A 20,732-nucleotide genomic window follows, 5' to 3' on the forward strand; every position below is an offset into this window, starting at 1 on the left:
AATCTGTTTGCAGTAAAGGCAGCCATACGATCCCTCTCTGATCAAATTCGATCAGATAGGGATCTGTCAGCTGGTCGATCTAATGGCAAATCGACCAGTGTATGGCTAAGCTCCATCTACACCATACAATTTTTTTGTCCGATTTGATGCAATCCGACATGTCCAAACGTGATTCGATTCAATCCAATTTGCCGACATGTCCGATCGGGATTCGATTCAATTCAATTTGCCATTGCAAAACAATGGCAAATTGAATTGAATCGAATCCTGATCGGACATGTCGGATTGAATCGAATCGAATCAATGAATCGAATCAGACAAAAATGTTATGGTATAAATGGAGCTTACAGTGAAGATGATTAGCCACAGAAGATGCAGTATGTAGAATCCCCAGTGAGCAGAGTCTCTGCTTTCTGCCTGTTGCCATCCCGCCTTTTTCAATAAATAGTTAAAACACCACAACAGACATTGTATCTCGGATTGCAGTAATTAACCTAACTTAGTAACAATGATGAGCTGTTTGTTGTTGTTGGAAGCAGGTTATTTTCTGTAATGAGACCCAAGGGGGGGTCCTGCTAAATAATTTAACTAGGGAAGTGACTGTTTTGTTCCTCAGAGAAGAAGAGAGGGTAGGTAAAAAGGACAAAGAAGTCCCTTACTGCTGAAATAATGCAGATTGTAAATGTGAATAGGCAATCAGATCTTTTTCATGACTGTATGGAAGCTTAAAGGTGGCCATACACTGGTCAATTTGCCATCAGATTCGACCAACAGATAGATCCCTCCCTGATCGAATCTGATCAGAGAGGGATTGTATGGCCACCTTTACTACAAATAGATTGTGAATCGATTTCAGCCTGAAACCGTTCACAATCTGTTGTGGTGGTGGTGCTGCCGCCGCTCACCCCCCCCCCCCTGCATACATTACCTGCTCCGCCGGCGCGACTCCCCCCGGTCACCGCTGCTCTGTCTGCGCTCTGGTCTCCAGGTCCAGCATGCTTTGCTTCTTCCTGTCCGGCAGGAAGTTTAAACAGTAGAGCGCCCTCTACTGTTTAAACTTCCTGCCGGGCAGGAGGAACTGAAGCATGCCGGAGACCAGCGCGGACACGGAGACCAGCGCGGAAACGGAGCAGCGGTGACCGGGGGTAGTCGCGCCGGCGGAGCAGGTAATGTATTGCCGCTCTATTGCGTCGGTCATCGGGCACTTGAGCGCCGCTAGCGACGCGCTCTCTACCCGCGGGCGATCGACGCTAATTTTCCGCACGGAGCGATCGACGGGATCGGACAAAATGGATCGAAATTCGACGTGTAGCGCGAACGATTGGCAGCAGATTCGATCCCAGTGATTGAATCTGCTGTCGAAACGGCGGCAAATCGGGCCAGTGTATGGCCAGCTTAAGGGTAGGATCACACTAGGCAGAATCACATATGTGTTTACCACTATGTGCTATGGGGAACGCATATTAGATTCTGCCTAGTGTGTTACCCCAACCCAACCCTGTTCCTCCTAAAGCTAATCGTACACATCTAGGGACGATGCGTAAAGGGATCTGTTTTTTATTTAAAGGGGCACTATGGCGAAAAATATGTGCAAACATAAACAAATAAGAAGTACATTTTTTTCCAGAGTAAAAAGAGCCATAAGGCCTCTTGCACACTGCAAGTGATTCCGTTTCAGATTCCGCTTTTTAATCAGTTTTTACATCCGATTCAGATTCCGATTTGCAGTGTGCAGGGAGCAAACTGCAAATCGGAATCTGAATCGGATGTAAAAACTGATTAAAAAGCGGAATCTGAATCGGAATCGCTTGCAGTGTGCAAGAGGCCTAAATTACTTTTCTCCTATGCTGCTGTCACTTACAGTAGGTAGTAGAAATCTGACAGAAGCGACAGGTTTTGGACTAGTCCATCTCTTCATAGGGGATTCTCAGCAAGGCTTTTATTCTTTATAAAGATATTCCCTAAAAAGCATATAAACAGCTTCCCTGCTCGCTACACAGTTTTTTGGTAGTTGGACAGAGCAACTGCCATTCACTAAGTGCTTTTGAAAATAAATAAATCCCTGAGAATCCCCCCATGAAGAGATGGACTAGTCCAAAACCTGTCGCTTCTGCCAGATTTCTACTGCCTACTGTAAGGGACAGCAACATAGGAGAAAAAGAATTTCTGGCTCATTTTCTCTGGAAAAAAACGCACTTCTTATTTGTCTATTTTTGCATATATTTTAAATGTTACAGTTTTTCGCCATAGTGCTCCTTTAATAAGGCAGTATGCAAGTAGCTGAATACTTGCCGATTTAAACATGAATCTGCTTTAGCAGTGGGGCTTATCTGGTGAGTTGTTGTTACAAAGGATCTTTTTAAGAAAAGTGCCAACCCCAGTAAGGCCTGGTTCAAATTACCAACGCAGATGACCGTGTGATCGGAACTGCAACGCGTATGAACGCATGCCATCTGCGTTCGCATGCGTTGCGTGGCTGATTCCCATTCACTGTAGTGAATGGGACAGCCATGCGTTTGGGCAAAAAATGCGTGCAGCATGCGTTCCCAGACCGCACTGGTCCTCAATGCGTGCAGTGCGGACATCAGTCGTGCGTTTCTGCCTCCCGAAATTCGGATGGCAACGCGTGTAATGTGAATGAGGCCTGAGGGTTTTTGGTGGGCTCACATTTTCCCACCTTTCAAAACCCAGGTTGTATCCTGGCAGATAAAGTCAGCTGTCTTATTACCAGATGCAGTGAAGGAAAAAAATGCAAGGAAATTGCTAAAGGTAGGTTGGCGGGTCCATTTATGAGCTCGCCAACAAAAGCATTTATTGAGTGTCTTCATTAATACTTAGAAACCCAACATTTATTGGCTTATTCATCATATATCCCACCCCAAAGGTAAAATGCTAAATGGTGATATAGATGAGAACTTATCTGTGTCTTATGCATCTCTTTAGAAAGCATTAGTTAAAGAGAAACTGTGACCAAGAATTCAACTTTATCCCAATCAGTAGCTGATACCCCCTTTCCCATGAGAGATCTATTCCTTTTCACAAACAGACCATCAGGGGGCGCTGTATGGCTGATATTGTGGTGAAACCCCTCCCACAAGAAACTCTGAGGACCGTGGTACTCCTGGCAGGTTCCTGTCTGTGAACCTTGTTGCATTGTGGGAAATAGCTGTTTACAGCTGTTTCCAACTGTCAAAACAGCAAGCAGCAGCTACATCACCTGCCAGCAGTAAAAATGTCACCATGTAATAAATGTCAGAATGTAAATCAGGGATTTAAAAGATGTTACAATGGGCAAACACTGACTAAATCATCATTTATACATAATTATTGTAAAAATGAAGAACTTTTTTTTATTACATTAATTTCACTGGAGTTCCTCTTGACCGTTAGTAGTGGGTGCGCTGATGGCTAAAGCTCGTGTTCAGTTGGCATTTAGACTGCTACCAATTCATCCTGATTGTCTTTTTGTCTCTTTAGACTTTTGTTTTGACATTTATTATTCTTATGTTAAAGTGGATCCGAGATAAACTTTTACTCATTGCATAATTGTGTTCCTTTCATATAGTTTATAGGGCATTCCTCAAGCCAAATACTTTTTTTTGTTTTGTTTTAATACTCTAATTCCCTATAAACTGAACAAGCCTTGCCCACAGCTCCTTTTGTGCCTTGGCACTGTAGCAAGCGCTTATGGGATTCAGTCTGGGCAGGAGGAGGAGGAGGTTACTAGCCAGAGATTTCAGAGGCAGAGGGGAGGAGGGAGGAGGAGAGGGGACTGAATTTACACACAGGCAAGCTGATAGCATCTCCAGCCCTCAGCCTGTGACAATGTGACAAACAGAACATGGCTGCCCTCATTGTATCACAGGAAGAAATAATCATAAACTGTTAAAGCTGTTTGCAGCTAGATTTGCTGTGTAAACTATCTGAACTTTAGATAAGATATATAGACAAGTTACTGCTTATAGTTAGTTTTTCATCTCGAATCTGCTTTAAATGTCTGCCTATTCTCTGTCCTGTTCTTATTTTGAGTCTCTCTCTTCTTTTCTGGAGTGAGTGATTTACAATGAATCTGGATGTAAGTCTGTTTGTCATTACTTAGACGATTTTGTATTTTTCAGCCCCCCAGTAGTGCAATAGTAGTTTATTGCAGATGTTTTGCGATTTATGTGAGTTTTTCAGTGTTTCCCTGGCCACAGAGAATACGGTGGGCCTGGATTATCTGTTTAGAATTCCCGGGGATCAGACTGCCTGTGCTGTGAATAAAATCGACAAGAAGTTACAGTTACTTAACTCCCATGTAGTCTACTCCTCAATCTCTTTCTCCTCACCTGCGCCCTGTTTGTCCTCTGTGATCAGTGGAATTCTCCGTCCTCCATTTTAAAAAAGGCCATTACCCCATAACCGCTTCCTGGTCAGCAGGCTGTTAAATTGTCATATCACCCACTTGAGTCATAGGGAACATGGACATTACGTTGCACATTCAGTTGTAACTGACAGTAGCTGATATATAACTGACAGCAACTGGTATGTTTCAGTTCTGACAAAATATTGTCAGCACTGGCAGGGATCACCATAAGAAGAAAATGGTGAGCTTCTGAGAGGAGCTGATGGTGAGGTTAGTATAGAATATTCATTTGCAGCTACATCATGTGTTTATTTTAAATAATTTTACTCAGTTCATGTTCCCTTTAATTTTATAGGGTATTTTCCAGGAGCCGGTTCAAGGATATAAATCACCATTTTCACATACTCACCTGAGCTACGTCCTTCTAGATGTCTAATTTTTTGTTGGAATGTAACGCACGCATGGTTTAGCAAGAGAGCTTTGTTGCGGATGACCCTTTACAATACTGGACAGACGCAGCTGGCAGCACTGGTTTTGTTAGCTTTTGGGACAGGAGGGGGTGCATTGGGGCTTGGCCTAAAACATTGAAAAATGGGGGGGGGGGGGGGGGGCACAAAAAAACATTGTGCTCATGGAATTATTCCCTGTGGTAGTGGCCACAGTTTTATGGGGACCGCAATTCAGCAAAAAAAGGAACCTTATCTGCTCTGATTACAAGGGAGTTAAGATCTCCATACATCAGGCGACTTTGCGGCCGATCGACCATCAATTTCAATTAATATAATCAAATAAAGATCTGTGCCGCCAAGAGCATGTCCAACCGCCGATGTGACCAATTTCAAGCTGACATTGGTCGCATATATCAATGCGACATGCTGCAAGATGTCGGGCCAACATGCTCGATTGGGTGCATTGTACAGTTGTACAGAGGCGCCAAAAGTATAAAAGTAGGATAAAATGTTTTCAAAGAGAGCAATGGGGGGTTAGTGGTGGACTTACCTCCCCAAAATAGACACAGAAAAATGTAGCTTAATTCAACAAAACCGATTTATTGAAATACTCCGGATAGATACAACGCGTTTCGTGGGCTCGACTCTTACGTTCTCAGTACAAGCTTAGCGCCTCTGTCTGTCTATTTTGGGGAGGTAAGTCCACCACTAACCCCCCCATTTGTGCCTGGTACAGTATACTTTACCTTTTCCGCATCCGCCGCCGGCTTCGGGCCCCACGTGGTTGCCGGCGCATACGTGGGTGTACGTGACGTCACACATGCTCTCATGTTACCCCGGCAACCACGTGGGGCGCGTATATTAAAGAGAATCTGTACTGTCCGATTTGTACAATAAAAAACATCCCAATCGAGTCACTGTGATCTCCTGGATCCTGGATCTCTTTGCCATTTCTGCCGCTCCCTGCCGTGATCCCGACTTTTAATCGCCAGTTTTAGGCAGTGTTACACACATACAGTATATATATATAATATATATTCTGTCAACCACAAAGGCTACACCGACCCCTAAAATCGTGAATATCATTTACAGGTTTGTGATAATCCTACTCTTGTGTTATCAATTTGAATTATTGAGCTCCCTGTATCTTTTCCAGCATTGAGATAGGTTTTTGGGTAAAGCAAATTGGAGAGTGCGTTGCTGTAAGGAACTTACCTCCAGGATTCAGCGTCGGGCCGTCTCTGCCAAGAGCGTCTCGCGTCCTGGCACTTCTGCATCTCGGCAGCCGTCCTCCGTTGGTGATGCGCATACTGGTGGGCGGATGTCTCGCTCCTCTCGGCCGCAGTATGGTCTGAGGCGGCGACAGAGGTAGCGTCAGCAAACAGTATAGTCAGCTGACACTCAGGCAGGGGTTTAATGTATTAAATATAAAATGATGTATGCTGACCCTGCCTGGGATTGAACCCTGGTCTCTCACATCAGAGGCAATGCTCTTGGCCAGTGTGCTATGGCTGACACACTGTCAGGAGGTTTTGCTGATCAGTACTGCTTGGGTCAGCTGGCATGTATTGCCACCTGTGTCAGCTGATCTCGCTGTCAGCTGATTAATGCCTGCGTGTGATTGGTTGTTGTGTGCATGTGACCGGCCACTGATTGGATGCTGTCAGTATTTAAACCTTGCTGTGAGACTTGGATCTTGCCTGTGATTGCTCTAGTTTGCTAGTTGTTGGGTGCTCTGTATTCCTGCTCTTGTTATATTGGATTATCTGGAGTTTGACCTCTACTTGTTGTTGGACCGGCCTTGTCTGTTGCCTGGTTTGACCTGGGATACATTCTTTGACCTCTCTTCCAGGGATGGTCGTAGTCAGCCAACTTTGCTCTGCTGGAACTACGCGTAGTTTTACGCAATTACGCTTCGCCAAACTACAGCTTCGAAATCAAATATTCACTTCGTGTGCATTTCGTAGAATAGGCGTTAAAATACGCAATTATGCATAGTGCGAAGTGTATTGTATGCGAATGCTTATGCCCGTATGCAGAAAATTTTACGCATTAATTCCTCTTTAAATGCTTATAACGGGAACTCTTCTATGCGTACGTTACCATTTCCAATGCGTAAATTTGTAAGCATACAATCGCAAGCGGAATATTAGACGCGAGTAACGCATTCGTAGTTCACTACGCAATACACATGTTACCTATGCATAGTGGGCATAAACTACGCGTAGCGGTATTGTGCTACGCGTTAATTCGTAAGCGCAGTTTTGAAACTTCACCTACAAACTACGATGCGTAAATTTGCACTGGCGTGGTTTCTGCTCATCCCTGCTCTCTTCTGCCTAGCCTTCCTGTACTGCGATATTTCTGCTTACCCGTGTATGACCCTGGACTGTTACTGGACTCTGCTACTCCGTATCCTTGTTTAGGCCTGGAACAGTGATGGCTCCAGGTTTTTTTTTGGGGGGGGGGGGGGTGCTCTGCAGGTACTGACTAATTTTGCAGGGGGGCTAAGTATTGTGGCGCGCGTCGAATTTGGGGGGGGGGGGCAAAAAAGAGGGTGTGGCCAACAAAATAGGGCGTGGCCATCAAAAGAGGGGCGTGGTAAAGTGCTGGAGTATATTCCAGTGCTATAGCCAGGCAGCCAGCCTAGCTAGGCCCAGTGGCCCATGTAGCGGCAGCCGGGCAGCAGGCAGGCAAAGTCCCCAGGGCCCAGTTGGGCAGTCCCCAGATGGGACCCAACCCCCCCCCCTCCCGCCCGATGCCTGCGCTGAACTGGCTGGGGGGACACAGTGACTCACAACAACAACAATCCGGCTCTCGTCTCCGCTTTCGTCACCGCTCTCGCCCCCGCCTTCACCACGCCAACACCACGCCAACACATGCGGCGTTTGCAGTTTTATGCTGCCTGGTCGAGTGACGTCACGTCAGCGTGCACTGCGCACGTAACGTCTGACGTTGGCCGCACACAGCAAGGACAGCACGTAAGTGCCATGGAGTTGGGGCTGTTTTTTTAGCACCTGTTTTTTTAGTGGGTGCTTGGATAAATTTAGGGGGTGCTTCAGCACCCAATAGCACCCCCCTGGCGCCGTCCCTGGCCTGGAAGTTTATTCGCTCACTCTGCATTCAGCTCCAATACCTTGCACAGTAAAGGCCTGGGTGTAACTGAAGTTGGGTACAGGGGAGTAGCAATAGGGCGTGCAGAGGTAGCGACTGCATCAGGGCCCCAAGGGGCCCTCCCTTAACTGCAGTATTAGCTCTCTATTGGTCCTGTGGGGAGGCTGGTGCTGTTACATATGACACAGCACCACAACTAAAGCAGTAATAAAATTACTTTGATCTAAATAAAAAGTTCAGGGGTACTTTAAAGGGTCACTTAAACAGTGACCAAGAATTGAACTTCATCCCAATCAGTAGCTGATACCCCCTTCCCCATGAGAAATCTATTCCTTTTCTCATATAGACCATCAGGGGGCGCTGTATGGCTGATATTGTGGTGAAACCCCTCCCACAAAAACCTCTGAGGACCGTGGTACTCCTGGCAGTTTCCTGTCTGTGAACCTTGCTGCATTGTGGGAAATAGCTGTTTACAGCTGTATCCAACTGCCAAAAAAGCATGCAGCAGCTACCGTATTTTTCGCCGTATAAGACGCACTTTTTCTCCCCCAAAAATAGGGAGAAAAAGTCCCTGCGTCTTATACGGCAAAGGCAGGGAATCCCCGACTTACGAACGCCCGCCGATACGAACCGCCGACCCGCCGCCATGTCGGGGATTCCCTGCCTTTCAGTGCCTGCTTGGGTGCCTTCCTTCCTCCCTCCCTCCCGCCCGCCCGCCCGAGTTTTCTGATCCCCCCGTCCGTCCCCGAGTGTCAATAGCGGCAACTTACCTTTCACATGCTCCCGCGCCGATCCCACATAATTGTGCTGCCCCCCGCTAGCATGCGCTCCCTCCCCCTTGCGGATCTGGCCCCCCCGGGTGTGTGAATCAGCAGCGGCAGCTTACCTCCACGATGCGCCCGCGATGACTGGAGACATCCTTCTCCCCGGCACTTCGCGCTCAAGTGACTGGCTTGAACTGTGCGTCATCAGTTCAAGCCAGTCACTAGAGCGCGAAGTGCCGGGGAGAGGGATGTCTCCAGTCATCGCGGGCGCATCGTGGAGGTAAGCTGCCGCTACTTCACACACCCGGGGGGGCCAGATCCGCAAGGGGGAGGGAGCGCATGCTAGCGGGGGGCAGCACAATTATGTGGGATCGGCGCGGGAGCATGTGAAAGGTAAGTTGCCGCTATTGACACTCGGGGACGGACGGGGGGGATCAGAAAACTCGGGTGGGAGGGAGGAAGGCAGGGGGCCACAGGAGGACACATGGGGGGACAGAGGCGATATGAGGGGCAAGTGGAGACACATTGGGGGCCACAGGACTGGAGGACATGGGGGTCACAGAGGCAACATGAGGGGCAAATGAGGACACATTGGGGGCCACAGGAGGACATATGGGGGGCACAGAGGTGACATGAGGGGCAAATGAGGACACATTGGGGGCCACAGGAGGACATATGGGGGGCACAAAGGTGACATGAGGGGCAAATGAGGACACATTGGGGGCCACAGGAGGACATATGGGGGGCAAAGAGGTGACATGAGGGGCAAATGAGGACACATTGGGGGCCACAGGAGGACATATGGAGGGCACAGAAGCACACATGAGGGGGCACATAAGGACACACAGGACACATGGGGGAGCACATGAGGACACATGGGGGGCACAGGAGGACACATGAAGAGCACATGGGGGGCACAGGAGGACACATGGGGGCACAGGAGGACATATGGAGGGCACAGGAGGACATATGGAGGGCACAGAAGCACACATGAGGGGGCACAGAAGGACACATGGGGGGGCACATGAGGACACACAGGAGGACACATGGGGGGCACAGAAGGACACATGGGGGCACAGGAGGACACACAGAAGGACACATGAGGATATGGGGGGCACAGGAGCACACATGAGGACACACAGGAGGACACATGGGGGGCACAGAAGGACACATGGGGGCACAGGAGGACACACAGAAGGACACATGAGGATATGGGGGGCACAGGAGCACACATGAGGACACACAAGGTTATGTACAAGACGCTCCTGGAATATGGACGCACCAGGTTTAGTATTTTTTTCCCCTGGTTTTTGCCCTCCAAACTTGGGTGCGTCTTATATTCCGGAGCGTCTTATACGGCGGAAAATACGGTACATCACCTACCAACAGTAAAAATGTCACCATGTAACAAATGTCAGAATGTAAATCAGGGATTTAAAAGATTTTACAATGGGCAAACACTGACTAAATAATTTATACATAATTATTGTAAAAATGAAGCACTTTTTTATTACATTATTTTCATTGGAGTTCCTCTTTAAGTGTCCCTTTAAGACAGAAAAAAAGATTGGGGTGACCACAGGTAGGGAAACTGTTTGTACACCCGAACAGTCTTTGCACTTTGACCGACTAAAGGCGTACAAGCCACACTAGGGACTGCTAGGAGTTACATGCAATAAAGAAATAATGATACCCAGGAGTTAGTGAATGACATATTTGATGCTCCCCTGGGGACAGTTTGTAAATGATTATCCATGTCTCTTATGGTTTCAGTGCTATTTAAGCTACATTCTTCCCTGTGTGGGGGTCTCTTTAAAGTCGCTGATTTGCAGAGTTTCCAAGCAGCGAATGAGAAAAGGATGCTATGCAGACCATTGCTCCGTTGCACTGCAAAATCAGCATACCCATTCTGTACTGTCTGCTTTTCAAGGCATTGTGTCTAATTTCATTAGGCCCATGTCAAGGATAATTAAGATTAACTTCCAACGCGTATATTTAACCACTTTACCACAGCCCGTACGAATTTCTCCGTCCCTTTTTCTCCGCTAAAGTCGGCGGATTTTTACTGTAATGTAAAATGCAGAAAATCTGCTTCTGCCTATTTTCTGCATTTTACATTACAGTAAAAATCTGCCGACTTTAGCGGTTAATAGCAAAGCTCCCGTAAGTCCTAGAAACACCAAATTTTCAAATTTCCGCGATTTCCAGCGGAAATTGCGCATTGGAATGCGGAAATTGGTAGCGGAAAGCGGAATCGGTAATTGGTACATGACGGAATGCGGAATTACCGCGGAATCGGAGATTGGCATTCCGACCATCCCTATGCATAACCCTAACTAACCCTTCTGCTGATGCATAACCCTAACTAACCCTCCTGCTGATGCACAACCCTAACTAACCCTCCTGCTGATGCATAACCCTAACCAACCCTCCTGCTGGTGCATAACCCTAACCAACCCTCCTGCTGATGCATAACCCTAACCAACCCTCCAGCTGGTGCATAACCCTAACCAACCCTCCTGCTGATGCATAACCCTAACTAACCCTCCTGCTGGTGCATAACCCTAACCAACCCTCCTGCTGATGCATAACCCTAACTAACCCTCCTGCTGATGCATAACCCTAACCAACCCTCCTGCTGATGCATAACCCTAACCAACCCTCCTACTGATGCATAACCCTAACCAACCCTCCTACTGATGCATAACCCTAACCAACCCTCCTGCTGATGCATAACCCTAACCAACCCTCCTGCTGATGCATAATCCTAACCAACCCTCCTGCTGGTGCATAACCCTAACCAACCCTCCTGCTGGTGCATAACCCTAACTAACCCTCCTGCTGATGCATAACCCTAACTAACCCTCCTGCTGATGCATAACCCTAACCAACCCTCCTGCTGATGCATAACCCTAACCAAACCTCCTGCTGATGCCTAACCCTAACCAACCCTCCTGCTGGTGCATAACACTAACCAACCCTCCTGCTGATGCATAACCCTAACCAACCCTCCTGCTGATGCATAACCCTAACCAACCCTCCTGCTGGTGCATAACCCTAACCAACCCTCCTGCTGGTGCATAACCCTAACCAACCCTCCTGCTGATGCATAACCCTAACCAACCCTCCAGCTGATGCATAATCCTAACCAACCCTCCTGCTGATGCATAACCCTAACCAACCCTCCTGCTGATACATAACCCTAACTAACCCTCCTGCTGATGCCTAACTAACCCTCCTGCTGATGCATAACCCTAACCAACCCTCCTGCTGATGCTTAACCCTAACTAATCCTCCTGCTGATGCCTAACTAACCCTCCTGCTGATGCATAACCCTAACTAACCCTCCTGCTGGTGCATAACCCTAACTAACCCTCCTGCTGGTGCATAACCCTAACTAACCCTCCTGCTGATGCATAACCCTAACTAACCCTCCTGCTGATGCATAACCCTAACTAACCCTCCTGCTGATGCATAACCCTAACTAACCCTCCCGCTGATGCCTAACTAACCCTCCTGCTGATGCATAACCCTAACCAACCCCCCTGCTGGTGCCTAACCCTAACCAACCCTCTTGCTGGTGCATAACCCTAACTAACCCTCCTGCTGATGCATAACCCTAACTAACCCTCCTGCTGATGCATAACACTAACCAACCCTCCTGCTGATGCCTAACCCTAACCAACCCTCCTGCTGGTGCCTAACTCTAACTAACCCTCCTGCTGGTGCCTAACCCTAACTAACCCTCCTCCTGATGCCTAACCCTAACTAGCCCTCCTGCTGATGCCTAACCAACCCTCCTGCTGATGCTTAACAATAACTAACCCTCCTGCTGATGCCTAACTAACCCTCCTGCTGATGCCTAACCAACCCTCCTGCTGATGCATAACCCTAACTAACCCTCTTGCTGGTGCATAACCCTAACTAACCCTCCTGCTGATGCATAACCCTAACTAACCCTCCTGCTTATGCATAACCCTAACTAACCCTCCCGCTGATGCCTAACTAACCCTCCTGCTGATGCATAACCCTAACCAACCCCCCTGCTGGTGCCTAACCCTAACCAACCCTCTTGCTGGTGCATAACTCTAACTAACCCTCCTGCTGATGCTTAACCCTAACTAACCCTCCTGCTGATGCATAACCCTAACCAACCCTCCTGCTGATGCATAACCCTAACCAACCCTCCTGCTGGTGCCTAACTCTAACTAACCCTCCTGCTGGTGCCTAACCCTAACTAACCCTCCTGCTGATGCCTAACCCTAACTAACCCTCCTGCTGATGCTTAACCAACCCTCCTGCTGATGCTTAACCCTAACTAACCCTCCTGCTGATGCCTAACTAACCCTCCTGCTAATGCCTAACCAACCCTCCTGCTGATGCATAACCCTAACTAACCCTCCTGCTGGTGCATAACCCTAACTAACCCTCCTGCTGATGCATAACCCTAACTCACCCTCCTGCTTATGCATAACCCTAACTAACCCTCCTGCTGATGCCTAACTAACCCTCCTGCTGATGCATAACCCTAACCAACCCCCCTGCTGGTGCCTAACCCTAACCAACCCTCCTGCTGATGCATAACTCTAACCAACCCTCCTGCTGGTGCATAACCCTAACTAACCCTCCTGCTGATGCATAACCCAAACCAACCCTCCTGCTGGTGCCTAACTCTAACTAACCCTCCTGCTGGTGCCTAACCCTAACTAACCCTCCTGCTGATGCCTAACCCTAACTAACCCTCCTGCTGATGCCTAACCTTAAAGTGAAAATAAACTGATGAAATAAAAAATTATATTTATGCTCCTTCTCCTTAAAAAGGCCTTCTTTTAAGCATCCCAGGGTTTTATTTTATATTTAAACATTTACAAAGTAGGTTGAATATTATACAGTTTCTAATCAGTGGCAGCCTATTAAGTGTCCCAGAGCTAGAAAAAGGTCAATAGTTCATGTATTTTATCTCTCCCTGCCCTCAGAAGTTGTATTCTGCCAGGAAAACTTTTATGGCTGTAATTTGCTTATCAGTGATGTTACTATATTCCCGACAAGACAGAAGCTGTCACTTCCATGCCTAGATATTAACCCTTTCAGGCAGCAAAATAAAACAATTAAAACAATGAGCTTGAGTGACGGAGCTCAGCTCCGTCATCAGTCTACCAGGGGCAGTTGCCACTAGGAGACTGTTAGATGGCGAAACCGTGGTTTATTTACATTGTACAGCGCTGCAATCTATGGCAGCACTGTACAGGGGACAACAGTGTCACTCGGCGGTCACCTGGAGAGGCTCTGAACACAATCCCCTCTCTTAAGCTGATGCCTATAAGAGAGTAAGAGAGGATCGCCCTGATTGGCTGGTGGGGGGAGGGCGGAATTCCGGAAATTTGTTTTTGAAAAAATATACAATTTTATAAAAAAAAAGCGTGCAGCAACGATCAGAGCCCACCAACCGGGGGGATCAGCTAGCACTGAATTGTAAACAATAGCCTGGTCACTGGAGGGGGGAGGGCTGTGGTCCTTCAGTGGTTAAACCCAACGGCACCCCTCCCCCATGTCTAACCTTAAGTCCCACTACCACGGTACCCGTGGAGACTGACATGTTTGTTTTCTTATATATATTGCACATTACCTGACTGTCCTGCTGATTCTCTGCCTCTAATACTTTCATACTTTAAGCCATAGCCCCTGAACAAGCATGCTGCAGATCAGATGTCTATGACAAATCTGACAAGATTAGCTGCACGCCTATTTCAGGTGTGTGATTTAGACCCTACTGACCAGGAAGATCAGCAGCGCTGCCAGGCAACTAGTATTGTTTAAAAGGAAATAAATATGGCAGCTTCCATAAGTCTACGTAATATGTTGGTGCTTTATAAATACAATTAATAATAATAATAGTAATAAGTCTGACACCTCATGGTCCTTTTAACTGCCGTCGCTGCAAAAAAACCTGCAAAATATTGTTTAAAGCAAAAACATTTCCTGCTGTAAACGATATTTGTATGGGGGCCTCTGGCAGCGGCCAAACCTTCTGCGGCTCTCTGGGCAACAAAATTTCCTATTTCGCACCGTGCTGACCAACTAATCTGAAATGCAGAGGAGACTAGTGAAGCAAAGATAATCTCGTGTACATCAGGCATCAGGAACAGATTTTTTTTAAAGAGTTTTGTCTGCACATATAGTTGAAGCGTGACTAATTTTCCTTTCACGTTTCTACTGCACATCTACACTTGTACATCTCAGCAATGTTTCTATTTAAAGGAGAACTGTAGTGAGAGGTAGATATAGGCTGCCATATTGATTTTCTTCTAAGCAATACCAGTTGCCTGGCTCTCCTGCTGATCCTCTGCCTCTAATACTTTTTGCCCTAGACCCTGAACAAGCATGCAGCAGATCAGGCGTTTCTGACATTTTTGTCAGATCTGACAAGATTAGCTGCATGCTTGTTTCTGGTGTGATTCTGCAGGCAGATAGCTCAGCAGGGCTGCCAGGTAACTGGTATTGCGTAAAAGGAAATCAATATGGCAGCCTCCATATACCTCTCACTACAGTTCTCCTTTACTTGTCCAACACTAATGCAGTCAGTTACCATTGATTTCTGAGTGTGAAAACTGCTCCCCTATTACAACAATTACATGTTATTACCAGGGCCGGTTGTAGATGTTTTGCTGCTTGAGACAAACTTGTGAGGATGTCCCCCTCACCCCCACCCGATTTGGAATGATCACACAGCACCCGGCAATTTACTCTTCATTTAATGTTCTCACATGACATACTGCAGCTCAACACAATAGCACCTGGCTGGCTGTGAGTCTTGTGTTCTCCTACTCTGACAACATGCTGTTAGTGTAAATACAGTACAAACATGCTGCCCCTGTATTTTCGCCGTCTGATGCAAATGTTTCACCTTGCTTCATGAGAGAACCGGCCCTGGCTATTGCTGGATATGAAATCTGCTCTGTAAATGTATGAGAAGTAATTTTCTGTACCTGGCTGACTCCATCCTCGTTCGCCTCAAGCCTTTTCTGCATCTGCATCATATTCCACATATCTTCAATGGCTGGTGTGCTCCCTTGTAATCTTGCTTTCGCAATCAAATCTGATCCAGTGGGCCAACCATTCAATGCCCCCAATTGAGGTTCTGCATTCGGGACTTTCTGATCCCTCTGATGGGAGACCGCTGCCACCTTGTCGTTTGTTTTTAGCAGCCCTCTAGGGGACTTGTAGAAACTATTGTCTTCTTCTGGGATCTCCACTGTGACCTCCTGGATGTTTAGGTGTTTTATTATGGCATGAAGAAGAGCGTGGAGGCCATTAAAATTAACTGCCCCAACTTCAGGAGTGCCAATGGACACATTTACCAACTCAAAAAGTTTGATGGCTGTTGCCATGGCATTCAGCTTCCAGTAAAGTTTAACAGGCTTTGCAAAAATCGAAACAAAACGCAGGGACGTGAATGAAGAATATATTGAAATATCAGCACTGTGCCACCCAGACGGTGAGATGTCAGCACTGTGCCACCCAGACGGTGAGATGTCAGCACTGTGCCACCCAGACTGCCAGATGTCTGCACAGTGCCACCCAGACGATGAGATGTCAGCACAGTGCCACCCAGACGGTGCAATGTCAGCACTGTGCCACCCAGACGGTCGGTGAGATGTCAGCGCTGTGCCACCCAGACGGTGAGATGTCAGCACTGTGCCACCCAGACGGTGAGATGTCAGCGCTGTGCCACCCAGACGGTGAGATGTCAGCACTGTGCCATGCAAGCTGTAAGATGTCAGAGTTGTACCATGGAAGCTGTCAGCCGATAGGAAGGAGTGCTTAAAGTATGTCCATATTGTTTGCTCGCTGCTGCTGGAGTGTTATGTTACACCATGCCTAGCTGACTCAGGCACCACCAAGCCTCTGCCTAGGGACAGTTTGTCCAAATGACAGTTTCAGGTGCCAGTTACTAACGGCTGATGTCTGGCTCATGAGTGATTGGTTCATTTGAGCCGTTTCTTTCCTGTGAGTCTGATGTCCGGTTCATGAGTGATTGGTTCATTTGAGCCGGCTCTTTCCTGAGATGCTGATGTCTGGTTCATGAGTGATTTTAACAGACATCAGAGTATGCTGGCTGGACAGGTGTGAAGAGAGCCAGCCCAGCATGTCAGGATGCATGGAGAGTAATATGAGAGGAGAGGGGGGAGAGAGAGAAGGAAGGAGCTGGAGAGTAGTGATGTCCGGTTCATGAGTGATCGGTTCATTTGAACCGGTTCTTTCCTGTGAGTCGAGTGATCCGACTCATCACACTGAACCAAATCAGTTCAGTGGATAAGTCAGGAACTGCAGCTGCACGCTGAAGGAGGAGGAGCCAGGAGGAGGAATAATAATAATAATGCAGTGATTTGCTCCATAATACACAGCAACAGTTTTGCAGCCAATTGTGTGCCGTCTTTTCTTCGTTTGTTTATGGTGAACCAGCGACCGCTTGGGCAATCCGGTGGAGACTGAGCACCGGCAAAGTGTACAGGTCATACATACCTGGTGTACTGCTTCCAAGGCGTCCCTTCCACTAACTACGGAGGAATAATACATGTCTGGGCCAATTAGCAGGGGAGGGGCGTGACTAGCAACCAGTTACTGCTAGCCACACCCTCTCCAGTGAAATGAATCAAATGATTCGGTTCATGAGCTGGTTTAATGGATTGAATCGAATGAATCGATTCATAGGAAAGAGTCGGACTTCCCATCACTTCCATACAGCAGAGACATCAGGGCACTGAGAACTCTGCCCTCCCTCCAGCTCAGGGGGCAACATCAACAGTGACATGACATTTCTGCAGACACTCCCCAGTAGTGATGGGAAGTCCGGCTCTTTTCAATGAATCGATTAATTAGATTCAATGCATTAAAAAGAACCTGATCATTCCTCCTCCTGGCTCCTCCTCCTTCAGCTGTGTGTGTGGGCCCTTTTCCACTAGCTGCGTTTTTGCAAAAAATGCAAAACACATGCATTTGCTGATTCTTAAAGTGGAACTGTCACGAAAATCTTAAAATGTAAAATGCATACAAATAAGAAGTACATTTCTTCCCGAGTAAAATGAGCCATAAATGACTTGTCTCCTATGTTGCTGTCACTTACAGTAGGTAGTAGAAATCTGACATTAACAGGTTTTGGGCTAGTCCATCTCTTCATGGGGGATTCTCAGCATGGCTTTTATTCTTTATAAAGAGATTCCCTGAAAAAGATTTATACAATGATGCTGGCCAGCTTCCCTGCTCACCGTATACTATTTTGGCAGTTGGACGGAGCAACTGCCCTCACTAAGCGCTTTTAAAAATAAAGAAAACTCTGAGAACCCCCTATGAGAAGATGGGCTAGTCCAAAACCTGTCAGTAATGTCAGATTTCTACTACTTACTGTAAGTGACAGCAACATAGGAGAAAAGTAATTTATGGCTCATTTTACTCTTGAAGAAACATACTTCTAATTTGTATATGTTTACATGTATTTTACATTTTAAGGTTTTTGCGACAGAGGTGCTTTAAGTGCAGCCTGTTTAAAATAATAATCCTGGGTGGCTTTTTCCACTGCTGCGTTCTGATTGACAAGAAATGCAAACGCATGTCTGTGCGATTATGATGTGTTTTGCGTTTCAATGTAAAGTATAGGAACGCATGAAAAACGCTTTGCGTTTTGTATTGATTTAACCACTAGCATCTATTTTCAAAGACAACACTTGCCGATCAGAAACACAAACGCATAAAAAAACGCACAAAAAACGCACACCAAAATTGGTCAGGTTTTGCAGTGGAAAAGGACCCTGTGCAGCTGCAGTTCCCGACTCATCCACTGAACTGATTCGGTTCAGTGTGATGAGTCGGATCACTCGACTAATAGGAAAGAACCGGTTCAAATGAACCGATCACTCATGAACCGGACATCACTACTCCCCAGCTCCTTCCTTCTCCTCTCTCTCCCCCCTCTCCTCTCATATTACCTTCCATGCATCCTGACATGCTGGGCTGGCTCTGTTCACACCTGTCCAGCCAGCGTACTCTGATCAGTGGTGCTCAGCAGAGCTCGAATATTCGAGTAGCTCGAATATTCGAGCTCTTTCTCAGCTATTCGAGCTCGGTATTCGAGCTCCGAATAGCTGGAGCTATTCGAATGGGCTATCCGAGTACACTCGAATAGCCCATTTACTATTCGAGCTATTCGAGCAAAACGGCGCTATTCGAGCTCGGTACCGAGCTCGAATAGCGTCATAGCCCAGATTGATGTCCTTAGAGCCAATCAGAGGGCTCCCAGGCCCTCTGACGGCAGCCAATCACAGAGGGGGACCCTGGCCAGCCCCTACCCTATAAATAGCGGCCGCCATGTTAGGTTTCTCCGTGCTTGCCTGAGACTTGTACAGAGAGAGAGTTGCTCCTTTGTGCTTTGGCTTAGCAAGTGCTCTATTGTGGTCATTTACCTAGCGTTTTTGCTCACATACACCTCCTATACACACCTATATTGTTGTTAGTTAGATAGACATTGTATTTTAGTTAGTAGCTTTTGTGTTACATAGACAGAGACACAGCTGCTGCAGGCTTACACAGCTTTAGGCCTCAGGGCCTGCCTGTGTGGGCAGCTGTTCTCTCCTGTCCTCTGTTAGTATATTTCTCTCATCTATACCAGTATTTCTGCTGCTGTCCTTTACTACTGATTGATTCTGTATTTAGTATTGTAGTTAGGCTAGCCTAGGACACTCACTGTCACTGTTCATAGGCTAAGGCTAAGGCTACTAGCTCCTGCGTGTGTGCACTCACTGTCTGTGTACACACTACACACACTCTATTTCCTTCTGATAACTGATTGATTATTGTAATTAGTTAGTTACTTACTGTTACTACTTGTTACTCTTACTGTACTAGGAGTCTAGGACACTCAGTCACTGTTCATAGGCTACTAGCTCCTGCGTGTGTGCACTCACTGTCTGTGTACACACTACACACACTCTATTTCCTTCTGATTAGTGATTGATTATTGTAATTAGTTAGTTACTTACTGTTACTACTTGTTACTCTTACTGTACTAGGAGTCTAGGACACTCAGTCACTGTTCATAGGCTACTAGCTCCTGCGTGTGTGCACTCACTGTCTGTGTACACACTACACACACTCTATTTCCTTCTGATTACTGATTGATTATTGTAATTAGTTAGTTACTTACTGTTACTACTTGTTACTCTTACTGTACTAGGAGTCTAGGACACTCAGTCACTGTTCATCGGCTACTAGCTCCTGCGTGTGTGCACTCAGTGTCTGATTACACACTACACACACTCTATTTCCTTCTGATTAGTGATTGATTATTGTAATTAGTTAGTTACTTACTGTTACTACTTGTTACTCTTACTGTACTAGGAGTCTAGGACACTCAGTCACTGTTCATAGGCTACTAGCTCCTGCGTGTGTGCACTCACTGTCTGAGTACACACTACACACACTCTATTTCCTTCTGATTACTGATTGATTATTGTAATTAGTTAGTTACTTACTGTTACTACTTGTTACTCTTACTGTACTAGGAGTCTAGGACACTCAGTCACTGTTCATAGGCTACTAGCTCCTGCGTGTGTGCACTCACTGTCTGAGTACACACTACACACACTCTATTTCCTTCTGATTACTGATTGATTATTGTAATTAGTTAGTTACTTACTGTTACTACTTGTTACTCTTACTGTACTAGGAGTCTAGGACACTCAGTCACTGTTCATAGGCTACTAGCTCCTGCGTGTGTGCACTCACTGTCTGAGTACACACTACACACACTCTATTTCCTTCTGATTACTGATTGATTATTGTAATTAGAGTTGGGCCGAACCTCCGATTTTAGGTTCGCGAACCGGGTTCGCGAACTTTCGCGGAACGTTCGGTTCGCGTTAAAGTTCGCGAACCGCAATAGACTTCAATGGGGATGCGAACTTTGAAAAAAAAAATAATTATGCTGGCCACAAAAGTGATGGAAAAGATGTTTCAAGGGGTCTAACACCTGGAGGGGGGCATGGCGGAGTGGGATACACGCCAAAA

The 20,732-nt window shown here is 46.7% G+C and overlaps 1 protein-coding gene across 2 annotated transcripts in view; it reads right to left on the reverse strand.

Moving 5' to 3' along the window:
- LOC137541144 (uncharacterized protein C16orf96 homolog) overlaps positions 1-16,619 on the reverse strand; it is a 134,084-nt gene extending 117,465 nt beyond the window's left edge. The window contains exon 1 of one of the 2 annotated variants that reach the window (XM_068262298.1): positions 15,659-16,619. In XM_068262298.1, coding sequence (XP_068118399.1) covers positions 15,659-16,060 — 402 coding nt within the window. In that variant the 5' untranslated portion in view covers positions 16,061-16,619. The remainder of the gene's footprint in view (positions 1-15,658) is intronic. The other variant, XM_068262299.1, reaches the window with a different exon arrangement.
- Positions 16,620-20,732: the final 4,113 nt, after the last annotated feature.

The sequence above is a fragment of the Hyperolius riggenbachi genome, chromosome 12, assembly GCF_040937935.1.
Source record: "Hyperolius riggenbachi isolate aHypRig1 chromosome 12, aHypRig1.pri, whole genome shotgun sequence".
NCBI classification, from domain to species: Eukaryota; Metazoa; Chordata; class Amphibia; order Anura; family Hyperoliidae; genus Hyperolius; species Hyperolius riggenbachi.